The sequence below is a fragment of the Saccopteryx leptura genome, chromosome 3, assembly GCF_036850995.1.
Source record: "Saccopteryx leptura isolate mSacLep1 chromosome 3, mSacLep1_pri_phased_curated, whole genome shotgun sequence".
Lineage (NCBI taxonomy): Eukaryota > Metazoa > Chordata > Mammalia > Chiroptera > Emballonuridae > Saccopteryx > Saccopteryx leptura.
This window is the reverse complement of record NC_089505.1, coordinates 195,554,873-195,577,641: the sequence shown is the minus strand read 5'-3', so window position 1 is coordinate 195,577,641 and position 22,769 is coordinate 195,554,873. Positions and strand designations below refer to the sequence as shown.

Here is a 22,769-nt window from a genome sequence, read left to right as displayed (position 1 = left end):
ATGTGTAATATGAGTGCTATGGACAGTTCCCCGGGAAGGGCCACCACTGCATGTCTGCCTTTCTAGTCAGTGGAGATGCTATAGTTCCTATTATTAAACTTGAGTCTTGCTCTGAAGCACACAGGTTGCAATAACAGTGCAGAAAGAAAATGATGGTTTAAAAAATTGAGTTTCTGCCTGACCAGGCGGTGGCACAGTGGATAGAGCGTCAGACTGGGATGCAGAGGACTCAGGTTCGAGACCCCGAGGTTGCCAACTTGAGCGCGGGCTCATCTGGTTTGAGCAAGGCTCACCTGCTTGGACCCAAGGTCACTGGCTCAAGCAAGGGGTTACTCGGTCTGCTGAAGGCCCGCGGTCAAGGCACATATGAGAAAGCAATCAATGAACAACTAAGGTGTCACAACGAAAAACTAATGATTGATGCTTCTCATCTCTCTCTGTTCCTGTCTGTCTGTCCCTATCTATCCCTCTCTCTGTCTCTGTAAAAAATAAACAAACAAATAAATAAATAAATAATTGAGTTTCTGTTTTGTTATATTAACAAACTCTTGCAACTCTAAAACATTTTTAGGATCATCAGAGTTTTAATATAAAATTAATATATAAAACTTGAACTGGTTAGGAAACTTCCAGTAGGAATTATAAGACTTTGCTGTTGTTGTTCACTTTATTTCAGAAGATTGTTGCTTCTGTTATAAAGTTGGTATGTTTTTATTACAAAAAAAAAAGTTTGAACAAAGAGTAACAGAATTTTTAAAAAAATCATCATTGTCTCACTATTCCTTCGGATGAACTTCAACAGTGAAATTGTCAAATTATAAATGTCCATCCTGGCCAGTTAAGCACATCTTATATTGATAATGTGATCCTGCTCTTTGGTTCTCACTTGAAAATTCTAGGTGTCATTTTAGGGAAAAGAACCCAAACTATTCACTTCCTTGGGTTCTGTTTCTGATTGTGACCCCTGACCTTTTACTGCTGACATTTCAGGTCCTTAAATAATGCTTCTAGATTCTTCAGCTAGTGATAGGGTGAATAACTACTACTTTTTATTTTATTTTTTAAAAGATTTTTATTGATTTTAGAAAGAGAGAGAGAAAAAGGCAGGGGGGGGAAACAGGAACAGTTAATAACAACTCGCAGTTGCTTTTTGTATGTGCCCCAACCAGACAACTCAGGAACTCCAAGTGGTGGCCTCAGCATTCCAGATTGATGCCTTATCCACTGCGCCACGATAGGTCAGGCACTACTACTTTTTAGACTGAGAAAATAAATGACAAAATTTTAAACATTAGGCCATTTAGGAATAAAGTTCTGTCTTTACAATTTTTTTTAAGGTGAGAGGAGGGGAGATAGTGAGGCAGACTTCCACATGCACCCTGACTGAAATCCACCAGGCAACCCCTGTCTGGGGCTGATATTCGAATCAACCAAGCTATCCTCAGTGCCTGGGGCCAATACTCGGATCAGCTGAGCAACTGGCTGCAGGAGGAAAAGAGAGAGAGAAGGGGGAGAGGGAGAGAAGCACATGGTCACTTCCCTTGTGTGCACTGACTAGTAATTGAACCCGGGACTTCCATACACTGGGCCTATACTCTATCTACTGAGCCACCAGCCAGGGCTGTCTTTATAATTTAAATCATTCCTGTGGCCACTTTGCCAACCAGCTGTCAGAGGAATTTTACTTTGTGTAGCAGCACATGGGACTAGATGGCAGCTCTACAAAGTATGCTGAAGGGTTTGCAGTTATGCACCTGCTCTTGGCTTTTTGTTAAAACATTAATATCATAGTTTATTATTTTATTTTTATTTTTATTTTTTTATATCAAGTGAGAGGCAGGGAGGCAGACAGACAGACTCCTGCATGCACCTGGACTGAGATCCACCTGGAAACCCCCATCTGGGGCTCGTATTCTGCCTCTCTGGGGCCACTTCTTTGTTACTCGGCAACCGAATTATTTTAGCCTGTGAGGCTAGGCTGTGGAGATATCCTCAGTGCCCAAGTCCAACTTGCTCATTCAGGCCATGGCTGCAAGAGCAGAAGGGGTGAGGTGGAAAAGCTTCTCCTTTGTGTCTGGGAATTGAACCCAGGACTTTCACATGCCGGGGCTGATGCTCTACCTCTGAGCCAACTGTCCAGGGCCTCAAGATTTTAATATTATACATTCCTCTAAGGCAGTGGTTCTCAAAGTGTGTGCCAGGGCACTCTGGTGCACCCCAGAATATTTCCAGGTGCGCCCTATGGTATTCCAGAGAAATATGTGCCTGTTGGGGACCAAAAAACCAACAGGGTTTTTGGAGTTTAGATTTTTGGGGGACAAAGGTGTAGGGAATTGGCTGTAAGCTGACAGTCTGCCCAACCCCCCACCTCACTTGCCTGATTAGGTTGCGAAAGGCTGTTAAACTGTGGTGCTGGATTGTTTACAGTTTACACTACCCTCCATGTTTCCCGGAAAGATTGGAGGCAAGTTTCTTCTATCCTTTGTTTGGTGTAAAGTTAAGATGCTATGTATGGTGGGGGTTTTCTGCACTTGGTAAAATTCTTGGGTTGCCTTGGAAACATGATCAGAGATATCATTGATTTGCTAATGGTCTCACTTTGCCCTATAAATAAAGCAAGATATGGTTTATGGTCATGCTTTGTTCTTGAGAGCAGCAATTACAGGACCCTCCTGACCTCGTATTTTCTTAATTCTGCACCGTTCCCACTCAGGACCTGGAATTACTAGCTGTGCTGGTTCGTGGCATGTGCCCAGATATAAAAATAAATATAGTTACTCTATTATACCATTTCATTATGGAAATACCGCTCTTTTTGTTAACACATCATTATTATATTTATTATTAACACATTATATTATTTTTAGATAAATACACCCAAATAAAATGGATAGATTTCTCATAAAGAAGAAGTGAGCAACAATTAAGTGTAAATAAAATAGGACTTGAAGAATGACGGGCAGAATTTAATTTATAGCATTTTCCATCACTTAACACTGAACAATACGATTGAATTAGAAACCCATTCATGGAAGCTTCAAATGATTTTGGTTTAACATTGATAGAAGAAGAACTAGCAGCTATATCCACTGATTGTGGATTGATGATAAAACATAAGGAATTGTCTCTTGAAGTCTTTTGGATTTCTATAAGAGAAGAATATATGGCAATATCTAAAAAAGCATCCTATTTATGTGAATTAGAATGTTCTACCCTCAACACAATTAAGAGTAAAAAGAGAGGAATTCTTTGATGTATTGATGAGGAAATGAGAGTTTGCCTTTCAAATATATTCCAAACATTGGAGAAATCACTAGGACACATTAAGCTCTTGTCTCTCATAAACACAAGAATGAAAAAATTTTAACACATTTGCACCAGGACCTGCTGAATTTACTAAATCTTACTAAGGATGTATCTATATATATATAAAAAGATAATTTTGTTATTTTTTTATTTTTTAACCTCTCTTTTTTATGAATTCTAAAAAGCATAACTCAAATACGTAATATAGCCCTGGCCAATTGGCTCAGTGGTAGAGCGTCGGCCTGGCGTGCAGGAGTCCCGGGTTCGATTCCAGGCCAGGGCACACAGGAGAAGTGCCCATCTGCTTCTCCACCCCTCCCCCTCTCCTTCCTCTCTGTTTTTCTCTTCCCCTCCTGCAGTCGAGGTTCCATTGGAACAAAGATGGCCTGAGCGCTGAGGATGGCTCTGTGGCCTCTGCCTCAGATGCTAGAATGGCTCTGGATGCAACAGAGCGATGCCCCAGATGGGCAGAGCATCACCCCCTGGTGGGCATGCCGGGTGGATCCCGGTCAGGCACATGCGGGAGTCTGTCTGACTGCCTCCCTGTTTCCAGCTTCGGAAAAATGCAAAAAAAAAATGTAATATAAAAATGTTTTTTTGCCTGACCAGGAGGTGGTGCAGTGGATAGAGTGTCAGACTGGGATGCAGAGGACCCAGGTTCGAGACTCCAAGGTCGCCAGCTTGGTGCGGGTTCACCTGGTTTGAGCAAAAGCTCACCAGCTTGGACCCAAGGTCGCTGGCTCCAGCAAGGGGTTACTCAGTCTGCTGAAGGCCCGCGGTCAAGGCACATATGAGAAAGCAATCAATGAACAACTAAGGTCTCACAACGAAAAACTGATGATTGATGCTTCTCATCTCTCTCCATTCCTGTCTGTCTGTCCCTGTCTATTCCTCTCTCTGACTCTCTGTCTGTCCCTGTATAAAGGAAAAAAAAAGAGTTGATGATTTCATTTGGCCTGACCTGTGGTGGCGCAGCGGATAAAGTGTTGACCTGGAACGCTAAGGTCACTGGTTTGAAACCCTGGCCTTGCCTGGTCAAGGCACATGTGGGAGTTGATGCTTCCTGCTCCTCCCCCTTTCTCTCTCTCTTCCTCTCTCTATCCTCACTCTTTCTAAAATCAATAAAAAAATGTTTATTAACATAACATTTAACAAAATAAAATCCTTTAAAAAAATGTTTTTTAATGTCAGAATAAATTTAATTTTGTCATATTTATTTCATTTAATTACCATAAAAGCACGCTTGGACTTTATTTTTTTCGTTAATATTTGACCTAATTATTATAACATATTTCTCAGAAATTTGTATATAGTGCGCCTACAGTTATTTGTAGGATTTTAAATGCGCCCGACTTCAAACAGTTTGAGAACCACTGCTCTAAGGTATTCCATTACTGAGGTACACAGAGTCTCCTCCCAGGCCCGGTTGTCCTCACTGCACTGACTTCCCCGCTCATTACCTTCCCAGCAAGGACACTCAATACTCAGAACACTGTGCATTCACTTTTGTGCTGGATTTTTCCTTTTTCTCTAAAGCCTATTTCTGAACATTGGAAACATTTTGGACATCTTAAACTTTTTTTTAAAGAGTATACTGACCATCCATGCATCCATTAGTGTGCTCCCACACTTGTTAACATCTGCTGTCCTTGTTTGAAGGGTACATATTTTTTTTTTTTTTTGCATTTTTCTGAAGCTGGAAACAGGGAGAGACAGTCAGACAGACTCCCACATGCGCCCGACCGGGATCCACCCGGCACGCCCACCATGGGGCGACGCTCTGCCCACCAGGGGGCGATGCTCTGCCCATCCTGGGCGTCGCCATATTGCAACCAGAGCCACTCTAGCGCCTGGGGCAGAGGCCACAGAGCCATCCCCAGCGCCCGGGCCATCTTTGCTCCAATGGAGCCTTGGCTGCGGGAGGGGAAGAGAGAGAGAGGAAGGCGCGGCGGAGGGGTGGAGAAGCAAATAGGCGCTTCTCCTGTGTGCCCTGGCCGGGAATCGAACCCGGGTCCTCCGCACGCTAGGCCGACGCTCTACCGCTGAGCCAATCGGCCAGGGCGAAGGGTACATTTTAAGCATCATGTTTTCCTTCATTTTTGTGAAAATGAGTTTTCTCTATTGCAAAAAAAATTGCTCTCATTCTTTAATTCAAGTAAGTTTTTCCGAGAGGAAATTTAGTTGAGCTGTGTTGACATTTTGCATGTATTATCCAGGAGGACTATTTGTTGTAACAGCAATGGCATCTGACATTTATTGAGCAATAAATATGTGCTGATGGTGTGGAGTGTCACCTTTGCTATCACATGTAATCTCTCAATGGTCTGAAAGAGTGCTCTTCTATCCCAGTTTTTTAGGCAGAAAAACTGAAGTTCAGACAGGTTAAATAAAATTGCTTAAGATCAACATAGTTAGATGTCGGCAGAGCAAGAGGAGTTTGGCTCCAAATCCTGAAGTCTTCACTGTCATCCTGTATTACTCATAGAAATTCCAGCCAAACTTAATTGAGCCAGAAGGATGTAGTCCAAAATATATCAAAAAATCAAATCACAGGTCTTTCCACAAGTACAAAATTAGTTTAGTTTTTCTTCTGACTTTTATTGAAAATAAGAGCAGATTATGGGAAATGTAATTTTGAAAAAGAAGCAGTTTTTAAAAATAGATTTTATTAATTTTACAGAGAGGGGCGGGGAGCAAGAAGCATCAACTCATTCATTGTTGTTTCACTTTAGTTGTTCATTGCTTGCTTGCCTGTATGTGCCTCAACCTGGCAAGCCCAGGGTTTCAAACTGGCGACCTCAGTGTTCCAGGTCTATGCTCTATCCACTGCACCACCTCCGGCCAGCAGAAGTAGTTTTCTTTTATGAATTTTAGACTGTTAGGGGTTTTTTTTTTTATTGTAAATGCATTTGAAATTAAAATTTTAAACTCAACAATGTATTAAGTATTAAGATAATTGAAGCCGTTTTCCACTTTATTCCTCTCATTTCAAGGTCTGTGTCAAAGTCGTTCCGCACCCTGCATCTGCTTCCATCTTTACAGATGCATTTGGGAGGCAGGCAGGTAGCTCATCAGTCAGCAAGTCTTACCGATTCTGTCTTCAAATCGTCCTTTTGTTCTCTCCTTTCCATCCTACTTTTCTCTTGCCTTTGCAGTGGGGCCAACTTACATAACATGAGCCTGTGGTGAGTGCCAAGTAGAGGGTTGTCTGGACATCTCTCACTGCTCACTCTGTAGCTGGTGTGGCCTCAATCACACTCTCCCTAAAACAGATCTGGCTGTTATTCTCATTGCACAAGGCATCCGTGGCAGTTGCTTCTAGAAAAAGTCAGAGTCAGCATGGCACTCAGTGCTGTCTGCACTCTGACTGCTGCCTATTATTTCTGCCTGTGTTCTCAATTACCTCTGTTTGCATGCTTCTCCATGAACATATCCTCTACCCTTCGACTTTCCTTGCCTAAGTTTGCTTCCAGCACGTCTAGATGCACATTTTTGTGGCTTTATCCATAGCCCTCTCTAGTGGTAATCAATTTCCTTCTTTCCTACAGGATGTGAAAGTTTGCAGCCTTCCTCTAACTCCACACTGCTCCACATCCCCTTTTTTTCATATAAAAGACATTTCACCTTTGAGATTCTCTTACACAGACCTAGACACAGACAGGGCTAGTTGATGCCATTAGCCCCATGGATAAGCCATGTGGACATGGATGATTCACATCATTGACCATCTACATGGATTGCTATCTGGTATCCTAGCCTAGGCTCAAAGAGCGTTCACTAAGTTCTTATAGACTTAAGAGAGACAGTACTCTATAGCTATTAAGAGTGGGGGGATGCTACAGCCCGAAACTGCCTGGGCTTGGATCAGGGTGCTGCTGCCAATTAACTGTGGGGCTTTAAGCAAGTCATACAATCTCTGTACCTTGTATCTCAGTATTTTTCATCTTAAAAATGATAATTAAAGAGAGCCCTGTAAGGTCATCAAATATGTAAATATATTATTTCAGGAAGAACTAACAGGAGCATACCTGGAATATAGTTAGAACTCTATAAATGTTAGTTATTAATGATTACTTATTTCATTTTATAGGCATATAGGTTAGAGTTTACCACCCTAAAAAGTTCTACTTCTAAAATGTTATATCTCACTCATCAACTGTAAGCAGCATCTTGGATTTTTAACGATGTAGACTACAAGTTTCTTACCTTGCTATTTTTTCTCAGTCTGTCATCCTCTTCCTGACTCAGCCACTTTCTTTCCCCAGCCTGTGCCCCATGTGGTCTTCCCTTTGATCCATACCAGCCCCGTACCAGCCACAGGGACTCTGTTCTGGAAAAGTATCACAGTTAGCAAAATTCATAGGTGGCAAGATCAAAATCTTATAGGAAATAGGGGATTAGAAAAAATTTTTTTAATGACATTAAGTATATATCTTAAACCTTTTAGAGTCTAGAAGACATATTCTTCCAAAGCAAACTAGAAATATTGGTGTTAAAAGTCTGCTCTAGCCTGACCAGGTGGTGGCGCAGTGAATAGAGTGTCGGACTGGGACACAGAGGACCCAGGTTTGAAACCCCAAGGTTGCCGGCTTGAGCATGGCCTCACCAGCTTGAGCATAGGATCATAGCTGTGACCCCATAGTTTCTGGCTCGAGCCCAAGGGTCACTGGCTTGAACCAAAGGTCGCTGGCTTGAGCCCAAGGTCACTGGCTTGAGCAAGGGGGTCATTCACTCTGCTGTAGCCCCCCCGGTCAAGGCACATTTGAGAAAGCAATCAATGAACAACTAAGGTGCCACAACAAAGAATTGATGCTTCTCATCTCTGTCCCTTTCTGTCTGTCCCTACCTGTCCCTTTCTCTGACTATCTCTGTCCCTGTCAAAACAAAACAAAAAAAAGTCTACTCTGATGAGAATGTTTCCTTTGAATGAATTGGCTTCTTTACACATTCAGAAAAGTTTGCTGTAGCTTCCTATAAGCATTTAATGTTTGGGGCATTAACACTTTTCTTGTGGTAGATATGTTTCAAAGGCTCTTAAAAATGTGTATATAATCCCTTCTACTTACTATGGTTCATAGAAGTGCTTCTTTAATATATGGATATGTTAACTTGTTGGTACACAAGTATATAACTCATCTTCAAGCTACAGTTAATGATTGAAGCTGGACTTTTATACCTACTTAACTGACAAAACTGCAACCCTGGGTCATCCTGTGTCCCACTGTCTGTTTCTATGAACTTGGCAACAGAACCATCCTGTGACTCTGGTCCTAGGTGGGCTGTGTACACCCATGCTTTTGGCACAGGCAGTTGCCCCTCCTGGGATGCCGTTTCTTTGACTTTTCAGCTTGGTGACTGTTCAGCCTTCTACATTCTGCTTAGAGGTTTTCTACTCAGAGAGAAAATACTTGCTCTCTTTTTCATTTGACCTTGCCTTCTTTGGGGGCTGCTGCTGTGTATATCACTTTGTATTTTAATTTGTGTAGATGATTTCAGTTTAATGTTGTCTGAAAAACTGCATGTTAATTTGTACTTGTAGCTTGTCAAAGTAGCAACAGTGAGTGTTGAATAGTTGACAAAATATTTCTCTTTGTGCTGTGACAATCACTGTCAGTTTAATATTCACGTGGGCATCTATTTCTCTTGCAAGGTACTAAGCTTCTGGAGGTCAGAGACTATACCCATCCTTCTAAAATATTCCCCAGAGCACCTCTCATATGCAATGTGGGAATCAGTACTCAGTACATACTTGCTGGTTAACAGAGTTCGTGGACATTTAGGTGACCCAGGATTTAGTTCTCCAAGCCGGATGTGATCATCAAGGGCTAAAGGTCGTGTTCATAGACCAATCTTCAGAAGCCAAGTATCAGTTAGCTATATATCTTTCAGGTATAGGTTGTAGCATTTTTCAACAAGCATTAATAAAATAGTTAATACATCAAAGCAAAGTTTATGTTTAGAAGAAGACACTGATCATTCATGTCTCTTGAATTGACTGGTATTAGGGCTTACACACTTTGGGGTGTTTGGCCATCTAAATTCTAAATGACTGACTGTAGTCAGTAGGCTGTAAATAGTGGACAGAAGACACCTTGACCCAGAAATCTTTCTGTGTGAGATGTGGGGAAAGAACTCCAGCTGTATGGGGTTGTTGTAATATACTATTTATACTATGTTCTTTATTTCACTGTCCTGTTAAACTTTCCAGGTCTGTAATACCTACTAAGTACAGACTCTCATTTCAAGACCTGGCCTAATATAGGTCCAGCTTACCTTTACAGCTAATTTCCTAGTGTGTGTGTGTGTTTATGAATCTATTCTCGTCTCATGAAACAACATGCATTTCTGAACTTCGTGGGCTTCAGAAGCTTTGAGGATTTGACCTTCATTAACATCCTGTTAAATTTCTCCTGTGTGAAATGCTAGTCTAGAGCAGGGGTCAGAAACCTATGGCTCACGAGCCAGATGTGGCTCTTTTGATGGCTGCATCTGGCTCGCAGACAAATCTTTAATAAAAATAATAATGTTAAAAATATAAAACATTCTCATGTATTACAATCCATTCATTTCCTACCGCTCATGTTCATGGTTGCAAGTGGCTAGAGCCAATCACAGCTGTCCTCCGGAACAACACCAAATTTTTATTGGATAATGTGTAACGTACATGAGTCGTTGTATGGCTCTCATGGAATTACACTTTAAAATATGTGGCATTCATGGCTCTCTCAGCCAAAAAGTTTCCCTACCCCTGGTCTAGAGAAATAATTATTTCTAAGTAAGTTATGGAAATAATCTACAATTTCTAACCATCTCTAAGGTCTTCACTGCTATTAAATGTAAGCAGTCCTGCCCCAACACTCGTGAGATCGTGGGATTGAGTGGTGATTGAAGTAAATCCTCACATCTGGATTATTTTTAGCTCACTAATGTAAAAAATTACTCCTCAGTTCTCTTAATGTTTTCCATTCAACATGGGTCTGTGGGATTGGGAACAGAGATCATGAAATTAGCATATGGAATGGCTTCTGCTTTCAAGGGATTTAAATTTTAAGGATACACGAGATTCAGTACTATACAAGCAGAATTATTGATGCACAAACAAAAGTTATTGACTTCATGTGTGCCAATAAGTGCTGAACTGCTTTGATAAACATAGGAATACTGGAGTATGTGATGGCCAAGGTGGCCTCAAACAATTGGTGAGGAATGGAGAAAGTTGAGCCTTGAGCTGGGTCTTAGAGAATAGGAAAATTTGATTGAGCCGAGCAGGGATCAAAAGTGTGGTGAAGCACGGAGACTACATGCGTGGGTGGTGAATGCACATGGTGTGGGTGACTTGAAGAGATCCATGGACTTCCTTGTCATAGGAATGAAGGGAAAAAACTTCAGTGTTTTGCAGAATAGAGGTACTATTAGTGTAGAACTGTGCCTATTTTCTTTCTTCAAATCCTGGGACCTAGAAACATTATTACCTTGTTGGCTTATAAAATGTCAAGTTGTATGCAGTTTATTTCTTTAAGATACACTTATACACACACACACACACACACATACACACAATCTCTTGATAACTTACAGTGGCTCACATAATTAAAAACAAGGATGAATGAGAGGTTAGGCAGTGGAGAGTGGTCAGAAGTTCACAGGCCTTTAGTCAAGAGTCAATGGAATGCTCTATTTTCTAATGAGTGAGCAGCCACACCCATGTCTGCAGATCAGTTCAGTCTATTTGAAGGGATGTTCTTTGTAGTTCCCTGTATGTTTGCTTAGCTAAAGATACTACCTTTTTCTGTAACTGAGTCATATAAGTACCTCAGCAATAGGCTGGACCCGACTGAGAGTTAGATGGAACTCTTTATTGATAAGATGTTATTGATGTAATCAATAAAAGGCCATAATTTTAAAAATACATATTTAATATTGATTATGTTTCTGATAGATGTTTCTATTATTCATCCTTTTTCCTATATGTATGAAACTTTTATCTTTACATTGTAGTATCATTATTAATTTTTTCCCAAAGGATAGCATATTCTATTTGATTATAGTATCAGTATTACTCATATTGGAAACATTTTTCTTTACAACTACTGAAGAATGATATATAACCTCTGGGTATTGGGGCACTAAACTATGGTCCTGAATTAGGATGACTTAGTTGCTTACAACCTAACTTATGCCTCAATAAAGGTTTAACAATTAATGAAGTACTATTGTGATACCCTTAATGACTTCCTTTGCCTTCTACACTAACGATCCTTGTTCTAAACTAAATGACTAGTACATTTGGGTAGCAGCTGATGAAATTAGTGGCTTCTGCTTTGCCACTGCTGCCCAGTGTCCATTTATTTTTAAATAAACTGTCAGAAACACAAAAGATGGTCACAGAATTATGTTGGCATTCCCATATAATGTGCTATATTTCACAAACTTAAAATGCTGAAGTAGGATTGGTTTCCTAAGAATAAAGAGTACCATATTGGAATGTCAGTGGAGAAAGCATAGCTTTATTATTGGACAGCTGAGGGTATAAATGTACTACCTGTACTCTCTACAAACCAGCCCTTGTTCTTTGATGCTGGTGATGATTATTGTCCAGTGTGACATAAATGAAGCACGGGGCACTCTGGAGAGATCCCTGGGGTTCCTCTTAGCATGTCTGCCCCTGTTAGGTTACCTGGTTCATCAGAGCTTAAAAGTGAAATGTATATTTTACAAACTTGGTTTGTGCTGTTTCATATGATTGCCTTCCTGTAATCCGAGTGACTTTTCTTTCCTTTGTTAAATAAAGCAGTGATTTAAATGGCTTTTAAAGAATAAAGAAGCATGATAAGAGAAAGCTAAAATATTGTACAACCTGCTCAGAATAGAAACCTTTCAGAGAACTGTTCCACTTAAGGAATTTTCTTGGTAGATACCTCGAGCTTTATGCACAGAAATCCATGGCTTTCTTAGAATTAAAAACACTCCTAGATTTTTATTATAATGGCTACAAATGTTTATCTTGTTTTAAAGCAGGGGTCCCCAAACTACGGCCTGCGGGCCACATGCGGCCCCCTGAGGCCATTTATCCGGCCCTCGCCGCACTTCCAGAAGGGGCACCTCTTTCATTGGTGGTCAATGAAAGGAGCACATTGACCATCTCATTAACCAAAAGCAGGCCCATAGTTCCCATTGAAATACTGGTCAGTTTCTTGATTTAAATTTACTTGTTTTTTATTTTAAATATTGTATTTGTTCCCGTTTTGTTTTTTTACTTTAAAATAAGATATGTGCAGTGTGCATAGGGATTTGTTCATAGTTTTTTTTATAGTCCGGCCCTCCAACTGTCTGAGGGGACAGTGAACTGGCCCCCTGTGTAAAAAGTTTGGGGACCCCTGTTTTAAAGGGTAGACAGTGTCAAGACTTGCTTGGAAGCAACCAGAAATACCAGTTTCTCTAGATAGAGTTCCCCTCTAAAACCTGAAGACAAAAGTCACATTCTCATTTTGCCTGAGTGTCCAAGATACTGGTATAAGGGCTCATTTTCTTTTAGCTAATTCATAGAATTTCAAGAAGATGAATTTTTTGTCACTATAGGAATGTCATGGTTTTCTTTCCCTAGATTTAAAAGTTTAGAGTTGTCTATCTGACTGTGGACTCAATGGACAGTCTTTCTTTGCTGCTAAGCTACTGGTTTTACTGGGGGCCCTCACAGCCTTATTGGATCCAGTGATGGAGAAAGGGCACTATGCTCTTTGTGCCTGTACCCTTGGATTTTCCTGCCTTCCACCCCGGAAAATCCATTTTCTTATCCCCATGATTCTGTTCCCTATAAAGAAGGATTAAAGCCATGGGAAACACTCCCCTATATCTATTTAACAATAATTTTACAGCTTATGAATTGATGGTATTGGGTGTCCATTAAGAATAACCACATCAGGAAAGTCTAGAACTGCCATAGGATCACATTCTATAAAATATAAATTTAGCATCTTAATTTTGTACATGAGGAAAACATTTACAGAGCAAGTCAATCTAATGGTTTGTTACTTTCAGAATGATTTCTTTTTCAGCGTTTTCTCCTGGTACAATTTCAGCCATTTTTGAGTTATTAACATAAAAACTGAATGTTGGCCCTGGCCGGTTGGCTCAGTGGTAGAGTGTCAGCCTGGCGTGTAGAAGTCCCAGGTTCGATTCCCGGCCAGGACACACAGGAGAAGCGCCCACCTGCTTCTCCACCCCTCCCCCTCTCCTTCCTCTCTGTCTCTCTCTTCCCCTCCCGCAGCTGAGGCTCCATTGGAGCAAAGATGGCCTGGGTGCTGGGGATGGCTGCTTGGCCTCTGCCCCAGGCGCTAGAGTGGCTCTGGTCGCGGCAGAGCTTCGCTCCCTGGTGGGCGTGCCGGGTGGATCCCGGTCGAGCGCATGCGGGAGTCTGTCTGACTGTCTCTCCCTGTTTCTACCTTCAGAAAAATACAAAAAAACCCCACTGAATGTTGAAAATGTGCATGTGTAGTTGGTGATAGAGGAAAAATGTTACTTCCTTTTAAATTTCTATTCAGAATTGAAATATGTGACAATTGTCATCTAAATCTGTTTGGTGTTTTTTTATTTTTTGTTTTTCAAAGAAAGAGAAAGAGAGAGAAAAAGAAAGCACAAGAGAGAGAGACAGGAAGGGAGAGAGGTGAGAAGCATCAACTTGTAGTGGCAGCATCTTAATTGTTCATTGATTGCTTCTCATATGTACCTTGATGGCGGGGGCTCCAGCTGAGTGAATGACCCCTTGCTCAAGCCAGTGACTGTGGGCTTTAAGACAGCAGCCTTTGGGCTTAAGCCACAAAGCCCATGCTCAAGCTGGTGACCTTGGAGTTTCAAACCTGGGACCTCAGTGTCCCAGGTCAATGCTCTATCCACTGCACCAGCACCGGTCAGGCAGAGATCTGTGGTTTTTGGTTTTTGGGGTTTTTTTTAATCAGTAAAAATGACTAGCATTTAAAATGCATTTTAATAAGAACACTTTCTCACCATCCTTAATTAAAGATTTGAACTTTTTAATCTGAATCAGCTCTGGCATCAGGACTTAACTGCCTCCTGGTCCGTGGAGCTCAGATGCCAGCGCAATACTAACTCTCTCGTGCTCATCTTGAGGCAGGTTTGAGCCATGTCCTCCTCTGTCGGCAGTCCTTGTGGTAATTTCAGGGGCTTGATCCTTATCAAATGTTTAACCACTTTCAGCTTTGCATTCACTGAAGGGATATTCTTGTGAACTTGTGGAGTATGTGCTTTTACTAAACCAAGTATCTTTATTACATCTTTTTCCCAATATGGATACCTTTTTATTCTGGTAACAATATGCAGTTTATGAGGGTGCTGTGGATCCCCACCATATTTTTCATGATCTTCAGGTGAAGGCTGAAACACTTTATCTGGAATTCTTGACTTGGTAAATTTATGACGAATCCAATCTGTACAAATGAGAGATCCCACACCTTTTGTCACCATATGTAGTCTGCCTGGGGGCCTCTGAATGAGTGAGCGCAAAACCCCAGCCATGAGGGTGGTGACTTGCTGCAGAGCCCACCACCAGGAAGCTCCATACACAGAGATCTGTGGTTTTTAAATGGGAATAAATACCATATAAATTAGAGTATTTATCAAGGAACTATACATATATATTTTTTATTACTAATTTAAGAAAAAATTAAATAATGAAAATTGATTTTAATATATTTGACCACATGCAGTATGATTGCAGCATCTCTCTTTATCTTGATGCCCTTCTGTTGGCATCTCTTAGAATCATTAACAATATCTCTGAACCACTGGACCTGTTTTGTTAAACCAGGAAAGAAATTCATTATGCCTGTACTATATTGTTAGCAAATGTAAGAGTCTATCACTTCAAGCAGTGATGGGAATTTGGCCTCTGACCTTTTTGAAGTTACTATATCTTCTGCATCATGTTATCAGGACGCTGAGTTTCTCTTATGTTTTTTCTCTTTCATTGTTGCCTTCTGATGTGGCTGCTGTGTTGACAACCCTCTCTACTTCTGCTGCTGACATACTTGTTTCCCATCATTAAGGAAACCTCCCAAGGTAAGCACTGTTATGGAATTTGGCATGCTTTCTGGCTCAGTGTGTAAACATCCAGGATTATATCCATTACAGTATCCCATGTGGAACACCTCTCCCCTTGAGGAGAAAAATCAGCTCCCTCCTGTAAAACCTGAACTGTGAACAATCAATGTTGGTAATGATACAAAATTAAACTTCTCCTCTTCCTTTACAAAGCAGTTTCATACATTTTATCCTTGGTAGTACTGCTCTGGTCCTGCCAAGTTACTGTTTCTATTTCATTAACGGTGCAGTGAGGCTCTGAGAGATGAATGTCCTAACTCCCAGATGGAGGAAATGGGGAGCCGGGGCTGTGCAGTCTCACCACCCAAAAGTGGGAAGGATGAAATAGTAACGTCACAGAATGATAGTGTGTAACTCTGATTATTGACTGAGCCAGCTCTCTTCTATGTCCTCTTTAGAATAGTTGGTACCATCAGAAAAATTCTCCAAACTTCTGCATAGAGTTTCAACCATCCACCAACTCTCTGTGCTCCAATGGAATTTCTAACCAATCCCAGAGTCCACTAATTGGAGTCATCTGCCTTGCTCTGACTAGCCTTCAATGGCATCTTTGCCGGTGAGAAGCCCAAAAGTTAGAGAATAGGTGGGGAAAAAGAATATGAAAAGCAGGGGATTCAAATGACCAACTTTTGAATAATTGAAGGCTAATTTTGTTACCAGTGAGCATTTTATTGGGCGTCAAAGGGACACTTAGAGTCAAAAGGAAGGAGAAATTCAACTAGCCCCTGACCAGTGGTGCTGGTTGTAGTTGTCATTTCTGAGATGCGATCAAGAGAGGCTACACCCACATACATTATATAGTCAAAATCTAAGGTACGTTGGGTGAGGAATCCAGACTAGATTAGGCTTACTTGGCTCTAGGGTTATGACAGAAAATATAGTTTAGCTTTTAAGAGAATGGAAACCCACTGAAATGCTAAATGCTATCCTTGATGTTTGTTAAAGGCAGTATGGGAATTGTCCATGGCACCAAGAGTTTCAATTCCAGCAAAGAATGCACACATTGCACAAATAAAGTAAGAGCTATTAAGAAAGAGGAAAAATGCTGTTATATAAGTGTAATTACTGGTATCCTGGCCAAATTTTGGGGACTAAGATGTTCTCTCTGAGCAGTTATTGATGTGAATATAGCCCTTAAAATTTGCAACCAAAAAAGTGTCTCTGCTACTTAGGAATATGGGCATTCCCCTTAAATAACTGTTCTTTCCTTACTGTTGGTTCCTAGAAGTTTCTGAACAGACTTGTCAACCGTGATGTATTTAATTCTTTCCCCCACAGAAAAAGGCAATGAAATACTAATCAATTCCATATGTGGCTACTTACAGAAGGAGAAACAGTGAAATGAAAAGAGGCACAAAAACACGTTTTAAAAAAAAATCACTGCCTGAAAAGGCGGTGGCGCAGTGGATAGAGCGTCGGACTGGGATGCAGAGGACCCGGGTTCGAAACCGCGAGGTCGCCAGCTTGAGCGCAGGCTTATCTGGTTTGAGGAAAAGCCCACCAGCTTGAACCCAGGTTGCTGGCTCCAGCAAGGGGTTACTCGGTCTGCTGAAGGCCCACGGTCAAGGCACGTATGAGAGAGAGCAATGAATGAACAACTAAGGTGTTGCAATGCGCAATGAAAAACTAATGATTGATGCTTCTCATCTCTCTCCATTCCTGTCTGTCTAACCCTGTCTATACCTCTCTCTGTCTCTGTAAAAAATAAATAAATAAATAAAAATTAAAAAAAAAACTCACTTTTTTTTTTTTTTTTTAATGAGGTGACATCAATGAATCAGGATACTATTCAAAGATAACATGTCCAGGTTATCTTGTCGTTCAATTATGTTGCATACCCATCACCCAAAGTCAGATTGTCCTCTGTCACCTTCTATCTAGTTTTCTTTGTGCCCCTCCCCCTCCCCTTTTCTCTACCTCTCACTTCTCCTCCGTAACCACCACACTCTTATCAATGTCTCTTAGTTTCACTTTTATGTCCCACCTACGTATGGAATAATGCAGTTCCTGGTTTTTTCTGATTTACTTATTTCACTTCGTATAGTGTTATCAAGATCCTACCATTTTGCTGTAAATGATCCGATGTCATCCTTTCTTATGGCTGAGTAGTATTCCATAATGTATATGTGCCACATCTTCTTTATCCAGTCATCTATTGACGGGCTTTTTGGTTGTTTCCATGTCCTGGCCACTGTGAACAATGCTGCAATGAACATGGGGCTGCATGTGTCTTTACGTATCAATGTTTCTGAGTTTTGGGGGTATATACCCAGTAGAGGGATTGCTGGGTCATAAGGTAGTTCTATTTTCAGTTTTTTGAGGAACCACCATACTTTCTTCCATAATGGTTGTACTACTTTACATTCCCACCAAAGGTGAATGAGGATTCCTTTTTCTCCACAGCCTCTCCAACATTTGCTATTACCTGTCTTGTTAATAATAGCTAATCTAACAGGTGTGAGGTGGTATCTCATTGCAGTTTTGATTTGCATTTCTCTAATAACTAAGGAAGTTGAGCATCTTTTCATATATCTGTTGGCCATTTGTATTTCTTCCTGGGAGAAGTGTCTGTTCATGTCCTCTTCCCATTTTTTTATTGGATTGTTTGTTTGTTTGTTGTTGAGTTTTATGAGTTCTTTGTATATTTTGGATATTAGGCCCTTATCTGAGCTGCTGTTTGAAAATATCATTTCCCATTTAGTTGGCTGTCTGTTTATTTTGTTATCAGTTTCTCTTGCTGAGCAAAAACTTCTTAGTCTGATGTAGTCCCATTCATTAATTTTTGCCTTCACTTCTCTTGCCTTTGGAGTCAAATTCATAAAATGCTCTTTAAAACCCAGGTCCATGAGTTTAGTACCTATGTCTTCTTCTATGTACTTTATTGTTTCAGGTCTTAAGTTTAGATCTTTGATCCATTTTGAGTTAATTTTAGTACAGGGGGACAAACTGTAGTCCAGTTTCATTCTTCTGCATGTGGCTTTCCAGTTTTCCCAGCACCATTTATTGAAGAGGCTTTCTTTTCTCCATTGTGTGTTGTTGGCCTCTTTATCAAAAATTATTTGACCATATATATGTGGTTTTATTTCTGGGTTTTCTATTCTGTTCCATTGGTCTGAGTGTCTATTTTTCTGCCAAAACCATGCTGTTTTGATGGTCGTGGCTCTATAATATAGTTTGAAGTCAGGTATTGTAATGCCCCCAGCTTCATTCTTTTTCTTTAGGATTGTTTTGGCTATTCGGGGTTTTTTATAGTTCCATATAAATCTGATGATTTTTTGCTCCATGTCTTTAAAAAATGTCATTGGAATTTTGATGGGCATTGCATTAAATTTGTATATTGCTTTGGGTAATATGGCCATCTTGATTATATTTATTCTTCCTAACCAAGAACAAGGTACATTCTTCCATCTCATTATATCTTTTTCGATTTCCCTTAACAATGGTATATAGTTTTCATTATATAAGTCCTTTACATTCTTTGTTATGTTTATTCCTTTTTTTTTCTTGCAATCGTGAAGGGGATTATTCTTTTGAGTTTGTTCTCAAATGTTTCATTGTTGGCATATAGAAAGGCAATGGACTTCTGTATGTTAATTTTGTATCCTGCGACCTTACTGTATTGGCTTATTGTTTCTAGTAGTCTTGTGGATTCTTTGAGGTTTTCGATGTATAGGATCATATCATCTGCAAAAAGTGATACCTTTACTTCTACTTTACCGATATGGATGCCTTTTATTTCTTTGTCTTGTCTGATTGCTCTGGCTAGAACCTCTAGTACCACATTAAAGAAGAGTAGAGAGAGTGGACAACCCTGTCTTGTTCCTGATATAAGGGGGAAAGCCTTCAGTTTTGTGCCATTTAATATGATATTAGCTAATGGTTTATCATATATGGCCTTTTATCATGTTGAGATATTTTCCTTCTATACCCATTTTGTTGAGAGTCTTAAACATAAAATTGTGTTGTATTTTATCGAAAGCCTTTTCTGCATCTATTGATAAAATCATGTGGTTTTTGTTTTTTGTATTGTTGATATGGTATATTACATTAACCGTTTTACGTATGTCAAACCATCCTTGAGATTCTGGGATGAATCCCACTTGATCATGATGTAATTTTTTTTAATATGTTGTTGTATTGGATTTACTAGTATTTTGTTTAGTATTTTAGCATCTGTATTCATTAGAGATATTGATCTGTAGTTTTCTTTTTTTGTGCCATCCTTGCCTGGTTTTGGTATGAGGGTTATGTTGGCCTCATAAAATGTGTTTGGAAGTATTGCTTCTTCTTCAGATTTTTGGAAGACTTTCAGTAGAATAGGAACCAAGTCTTCTTTGAATGTTTGATAAAATTTGCTGGTATAGCTGTCTTTGGACTTTTTTATTTATTTATTTATTTTTAATTTTATTTATTCATTTTAGAGAGGAGAGAGAAAGGGAGAGAGAGAGACAGAGAGGGAGAGAGAGAGGAGAGAGAGACAGAGAAGGTGGGGAGGAGCTGGAAGCATCAACTCCTATATGTGCCTTGACCAGGCAAGCCCAGGGTTTCGAACCGATGACCTCAGCATTTCCAGGTCGACACCTTATCCACTGCGCCACCACAGGTCAGGCTGGCCATGGACTTTTATTTTTGGGGAGGTTTTTAGTTGTTTTTTCTATTTCTTCTCTACTAATAGGTCTATTTAGGCTTTCTGCTTCTTCTTGACTCAGTCTAAGAAGGTTGTATTGTTCTAGGAATTTATCCATTTCTTCTAGGTTGTTGAATTTAGTGGCATAAAGTTTTTCATAGTATTCTACAATAATTCTTTGTATATCTATGATGTCCGTGGTGATTTCACTTCTTTCCTTTTGGATTTTGTTTATATGAGTTCTTTCTCTTTTTTCCTTGGTAAGTCTTGCCAGGGGTTTGTCAATTTTGTTGATCTTTTCAAAGAACCAACTCCTTGTTCTATTAATTTTTTCTATAGTTTTTCTGTTCTCTATTTCATTTATTTCTGCTCTGATTTTTATTATCTTCTTTCTTCGGATGGTTTTGGGTTGTCTTTGTTCTTTTTTTTTCTAGTTCCTTAAGGTGTGAAGTTAAGTGGTTCACTTGGGCTCTCTCTTGTTTGTTCATATATGCCTGAAGTGATATGAACTTCCCTCTTATCACTGCTTTTGCTGCATCCCATAGATTCTGATACGTCGTATTGTCATTTTCATTTGTCTGTATATATCTTTTGATCTCTGCACTTATTTCTTCTTTGACCCATTGATTTTTTAATAGTATGTTGTTTAGTTTCCACATTTTTGTGGGATATTTTTCTGCTTTTTTGCAGATGAATTCTAGTTTAAGGCTTTATGATCAGAAAATATGCTAGGTACAACTTCGATTTTTCTAAATTTGCTGATGTTGTTTTTGTGGCCAAACATATGGTCAATTCTTGAGAATGATCCATGTACACTGGAGAAAAATGTATACTCTGTCACTTCGGGATGAAATGTCCTGTAGATGTCTGTCATATCCAGGTGCTCTAGTTTTTTATTTAAGGCCAGTATATCTTTGTTGATTCTCTGTTTGGATGACTCATCTAGAGCCGTCAGCGGTGTATTGAAGTCTCCAAGTATGATTGTATTTTTGTCAGTTTTTGTTTTAAGGTCAATAAGTAGCTGTCTTATATATTTTGGTACTCCTTGGTTTGGTACATATATATTAAGAATTGTTATGTCTTCTTGATTCAGTGTCCCCTTAGCCATTATGAAATGGCCATTTTTGTCTCTGAGTACTTTTGCTGTCTTGTAGTCAGCATTATCAGATATGAGTATTGCTACGCCTGCTTTTTTTTGGATGTTATTTGCTTGGAGTATTGTTTTCCAGCCTTTCACTTTGAATTTGTTTTTATCCTTGTTGCTTAGATGAGTTTCTTATAGGCAGCAAACAGTTGGATTTTCTTTTTTAATCCATTCTGCTACTCTGTGCCATTTTATTGGTGAGTTTAATCCATTTACATTTAGTGTAATTATTGACACTTGTGAGTTCCCTATTGCCATTTTATAGATTGCTTTTTGTTAGTTTTGTGTCTTGTTTGATCCTTCTCTTTCGTTTTTCTATCTTTTGTTTTTATTTGGTTGTATTCCGTACATCTTTCCTCTGTTGCTATTTTTTTTTAAATCATGTGCTTTGGTGGTGGTTTTTGCAATGGTGGTTACCATTAAGTAATGAAAAGGGTTCCTACCCTGTTCATTGTAGTGCACTATCTTGTGAGTACTTTTGAACTCCATCGTCCTTTGCTACTGTTAATCTCCATCCTCTCCCCCCCCCCTTTCTTTTTCTTGTTTTCACAGTTTAAATTTGGTTTTATTGTGTTCTTCTTGGAGCTTTTACTTTTGGCTTTGTTTTTTTTTTTTGTTCTTTGTATCTGATTGGAGAAGCCCCTTTAGTAATTCCTGGAGTGGGGGTTTTCTGATGATAAATTCCCTCATCTTTTCTGTATCTGTGAATGTTTTTATTTCTCCTTCATATTTGAAGGATAGCTTTGATGGGTATAGTATTAGTGGCTGAAAGTTCCTCTCTTTCAGGACTTTAAATATGGGGTCCACTCTCTTCCAGCTTGTAGAGTTTCTGTTGAGAAATCTGATGATAATCTAATGGGCCTTCCTTTATATGTTGTATTCTTCTTTTCCCTGGCTGCCTTTAGAATTTTTTCTTTGCTGTTGGTTTGTGCCAATTTCATTATGATGTGCCTTGGATTAGGTTTGTTGGGGTTAAGAAAACTCGGAGTTTGTTTGCTTCTTGAATTTGAGGCTTTAGTTCTTTCCACAGGCTTGGGAAGTTCTAATCTATTATTTGTTTGAGTATGTTCTCCATTCTATTTTCTCTCTCCCTCTGGTATACCTATTTTTTTATATTATTCTTTTTGATGGAGTCAGATAATTCCTGTAGGGCTATCTCATTTTTTTTTTTAATTTTTGAGTCTCTTTCTTCTTCTCTCTGTTGTGCCTAAAGCTGCTTGTCTTCTATTTCACTAATCCTACCTTCTATCTGGCCTGTTCTATTAGCTAAGCTTGTTATCTCATTTTTCAGCTCGTGAATTGAGTTTTTCATCTCTGTTTGATTTGTTTTTATAGTTTCAATTTCCTTGGAAATATATTCTTTGTGTTCATTGAGTGGTTTTCTGAGGTCCCTAAATTGCCTTTCTGTGTTTTCTTGTATATCTCTGAGTATTTTTAGGATTTCTATTTTAAATTCTCTGTCATTTAACTTCAAGGTTTCCAATATATTAAATTTTTTCTCCATAGATTTTTTCCCTCATCTATCTGTGTTACCTCTCTTTCTTTTGTATCCATGATATTTGATTTTCTCTTCCT

At 39.5% G+C, this 22,769-nt stretch overlaps 1 protein-coding gene and 1 pseudogene across 1 annotated transcript in view; one reads left to right on the top strand and one right to left on the bottom strand.

The window, feature by feature from the left end:
- Nucleotides 1-22,769, top strand: part of KIF13A (kinesin family member 13A) — a 274,258-nt gene that overhangs the window by 113,841 nt on the left and 137,648 nt on the right. The window contains 1 exon segment of the mRNA XM_066377121.1: nucleotides 15,369-15,381. Within this exon segment, the coding sequence (XP_066233218.1) occupies nucleotides 15,369-15,381 (13 nt within the window).
- Nucleotides 14,359-14,867, bottom strand: LOC136397773 (large ribosomal subunit protein uL30m pseudogene; annotated as a pseudogene).